Source organism: Camelina sativa, chromosome 16 (assembly GCF_000633955.1).
Source record: "Camelina sativa cultivar DH55 chromosome 16, Cs, whole genome shotgun sequence".
Classification (NCBI taxonomy): domain Eukaryota; kingdom Viridiplantae; phylum Streptophyta; class Magnoliopsida; order Brassicales; family Brassicaceae; genus Camelina; species Camelina sativa.
The window spans coordinates 18,691,836-18,695,352 of NC_025700.1; the positions used below are offsets into that span (position 1 = coordinate 18,691,836).

General features: G+C 37.5%; 1 protein-coding gene and 1 long non-coding RNA gene across 2 annotated transcripts in view; both read left to right on the forward strand.

The window, feature by feature from the left end:
- LOC109129724 lies at nucleotides 7-1,507 on the forward strand. The gene is made up of 2 exons (XR_002036121.1): nucleotides 7-594; nucleotides 691-1,507. It is a non-coding gene; the product is annotated as an uncharacterized LOC109129724 (long non-coding RNA).
- LOC104751139 (disease resistance protein RLM3-like) overlaps nucleotides 2,559-3,517 on the forward strand; it is a 3,378-nt gene continuing 2,419 nt past the window's right edge. Inside the window, exons 1-2 of the mRNA XM_010473027.1 lie at nucleotides 2,559-3,109; nucleotides 3,372-3,502. Of these exons, the coding sequence (XP_010471329.1) occupies nucleotides 2,703-3,109; nucleotides 3,372-3,502 (538 nt within the window). The 5' untranslated portion in view covers nucleotides 2,559-2,702. The remainder of the gene's footprint in view (nucleotides 3,110-3,371; nucleotides 3,503-3,517) is intronic.

Consider the following 3,517-nt stretch of genomic DNA (forward strand, 5'->3'; position numbering starts at 1 on the left):
GCAATCCTAACGTTTTCTATGAAACAATAATGAGCAAACCGACGTGAATATTTTTCATAGAGACACTTGGCAATGGTCGTTTTGCCAATGCCTCCCATTCCCCAGATTCCTATCACACGAACCTCATCCTCAGATTCAATACTCAATAGAGGATTCAGGTGATCCATGTGAACTTTCATCCCTACGATATCACTGAAATCTAGCGGCTCCATGGAGAACAATTGTTTTGAAATTTGCCCAACAATATCGGCAATCATCGTGGCCTCGTCTTTACTTATGTGGAGAACATAGAAAAAAAACAAAAAAATGTCGCTTTAGATAGGCAACTTTAAATATATAATAATTCACAGATCATATATTTATATATTTTCAATCCATAACTACTTTCTCGCAGAGTAATAGGTTAAGGAAGAAAGGGATCAATGAAAAAGAAGGTATCAGGCGAAATGATAGCTGCATTTGTCTACATCACGCCAATAATTATCGGAATAATTTTATTAGACTATGTTAGTAGCTTAGCAAGGATGAGATATGATCATGAAGAGTACAATGAAGTGTAGACGACAGAAAGGTTCTTTCAGAGGAGTGGGAAAGGTTTGATATCCTCCCTCCGTTTTCATATGGTCATTTCTCATGAGCAATAATAACTTACAAATTATTCTATATCGTCTCTGTGTGGTTCAACTATAGAGGATGCTTGTTAGTAATTTACGGGGAAAATACAGCTGAAATGCGAAAACTCACCAAGTACTCAAATCCTTGCCTGATGTTCCTGCGACCTCCCTGAGAGCTTCTCTCCATTTTTGAATCTTTGCCGCCATTGCTCTATTCTTGCTGGAAAATAGCAGCATAATTCTTGAACATTCGTACCTTTCTAAGGCAAAAGTTCCTCTCTGGTGACGTACGTCGGAGGGATCAACGTTGTAGAAGATTGGAACGGCAGTGAGTTGCTTTTCCTTGTGAAGCTTCATTATCAACTGGAGCTCGTCTAGACACCAAGTCGAGGAAGCATAGTTCGTTGAGATAACTAGGACCGCGAATTTTGAATTGTGTATAGCTTCCTTGATTTCTCTGGAAATGGAGTCGCCAATCTCGAGTGTTTTATCATCTTTGAAGATTTTGTCAATTCCCTTGGCAAGAAATGCTCTGTGCAAATGGCTGACGATACCTTTGCGGGTATCTTCTCCTCGGAAGCTGAGGAACACATCATACTGCCTCAGAACGCGAGGTAACTCCATCGTTGTGATGTTTATCTGAATTTCTTGGCTTGGACCTCTTAATAAGGAGCTAGGCCGTTGGTTTTTGATTTTTTTGATCGGAAGAAGTTCATGAAGTTACATTCAAGTCAACGTTATTAATTACGCACTGCCACGTTGTATACATGGGCGCGACACGCTGGAAACTGTAATTTGAATTCTTCAAGTTTGTGACAGATTGGCCTTATGATCTGTGGCACCATCCATAATGTAGCTCTCTAAATTTATTAATACGACTGACCATTCATTTCCTTCGAATTTCTTCTTAGATTTTGTGGATGATAATGTTTATGTGTCAAACATTGATAGACGAATTTCGTAATACCACATGTATTAACTCCCACAAGCAAGTCCCAAAGAAACTTGAATCCGCTCTACTAAAATATGGACTAGACAATATCACTAGAAATGGTTATTCGACATTTGTTAGGCTAAGCTTCCAAGATCCATCCAGCGTACCCTAGGCTGATTTACCATTGCGGTTAAATAGTTCAATACATAGAAAAGCTATGTCGTACTTATCCTAGCAGAAAAGACAAGCCGTAACTTAATCTCTTGATCAGAGTCCGGATAAGATAGCAATTTGTTTCCAAAGCACTCCTGACACATATGTCTATGGCTAAAGTGGTTTACCCGCATGGAAAGGAAAGAATGGATAAGTTCGAATCACCAATCCGTGTTTCAAAAGAAAAAATGATACAAGATTTGCACTGTCTGCAACATGCACGATGATGGCTATTGCATATTCAGAGTGTACGGATTACATGTTTATATAGTTGGCATAATTAAACAACAACTACAGTCACTCTTCTCAGGGAGCCAGAATCTGACTCGACTCTGTATTTTTTTTTTTTGTCTAAGAATCGACTCTGTATTTGACTCCATGTTAAGTATTTTCTATGAAAAAGAAAACACCTGAAACCATGTTACTTTTTTTGTCAAGTTTTATTGTGAAATAGAACTTGTTCAAACGCTTATAGTATTTTTTGCTTGTGTGACCATATATATTTAGATAGATTTTAAGATAGGCAACTTAATTTCTAAATACTTGAGTCAATGAAAATGACATTGCGTGCCAACTAATCTAACTCTTGTCATATACCGGTATATTCATTTACTTTAAAAAGTGTCATGTCACGATCATTCTTATGTAACAACTTTATCTAATAATCTCAAACAATGGAATGTATTTCTTTTTGAAAAAAAAAACAATGGAATGTTTCGCAACTGTTATTGGTGAAAACGGAATATAGACGACTTCTTGTCAGTTCGTAACAAAGATGTGCAGGTCACGTCATTCACTTGTAGCGATGACTTTCTAGTAGCTGCTTTATATATCAATCCTTGCTAGAAACTTGAGAAATTTCCTTGCAAAAAAAAAAATAATAATAATAACAAGGAAAATAAAAACTGACGGATCGCTTCCTGTGGCTTTTTATCGTTACCATGACACACGACGTGTTCCTGAATTTCCGAGGGGATGAGATTCGCAAAACTATTGTGAGCCATCTTGTCAGCTCGTTGAAGACCAAATACATCTCAACTTTCATAGCCTCTGAGCCTTTCGAGGACCTGGATCATGAGGCTATGGAACAGTCGCTAGTTGCGATCCCCGTGATATCAAAGCACTACGTGATTTCTGACTTCTGGATGGATGACCTCAGAAAGTTAATAGAGTGTGAGAAGATAGGAACTCTGACAACAATTCCTATATTCTTCCAAGTTAATCCTTTGGATATCTTAAGTCACGCAGTAGGAAAATACGCGGACACGCAGAGTGAGACCTTGGAGATGGTGCGGAAGTGGTTGTATGCTCAGGTGTCTCGTAAACCTAGCTTCAATTCCAATGATTGGTACACTGTTTGCTTCTTTCTTTTTTATTTTATTTTTTTAGTGCAAACACTGTTTGCTACTTATTTTTGTTTTAATCTTCTTATGTACATTATAGTAGAATTGTTAATATCGTTTCCTTTTCGGGTTACTGAGCAAAATACTGTTTTGGTGTGATATATTGAGGGTAATTATGTAGTTGTTAAATATATACTAGGAGAGAGTTCATGATCTCAAGACTTAGTATACATTTAAACAAAAAAAAGACTTTATTTTACATGATAGGGAGGACGACTCAGAGCTTGTGGATAACATTACTAGTTTCGCTTCTAATATCCTGACATCTTCCACATCAAGCTATCATAGTACTGGTTTAAGCCCGGCTAGGAGTTTGAAGCTAGAGAGTGCATACAGCCCTTTAAATTACAGAA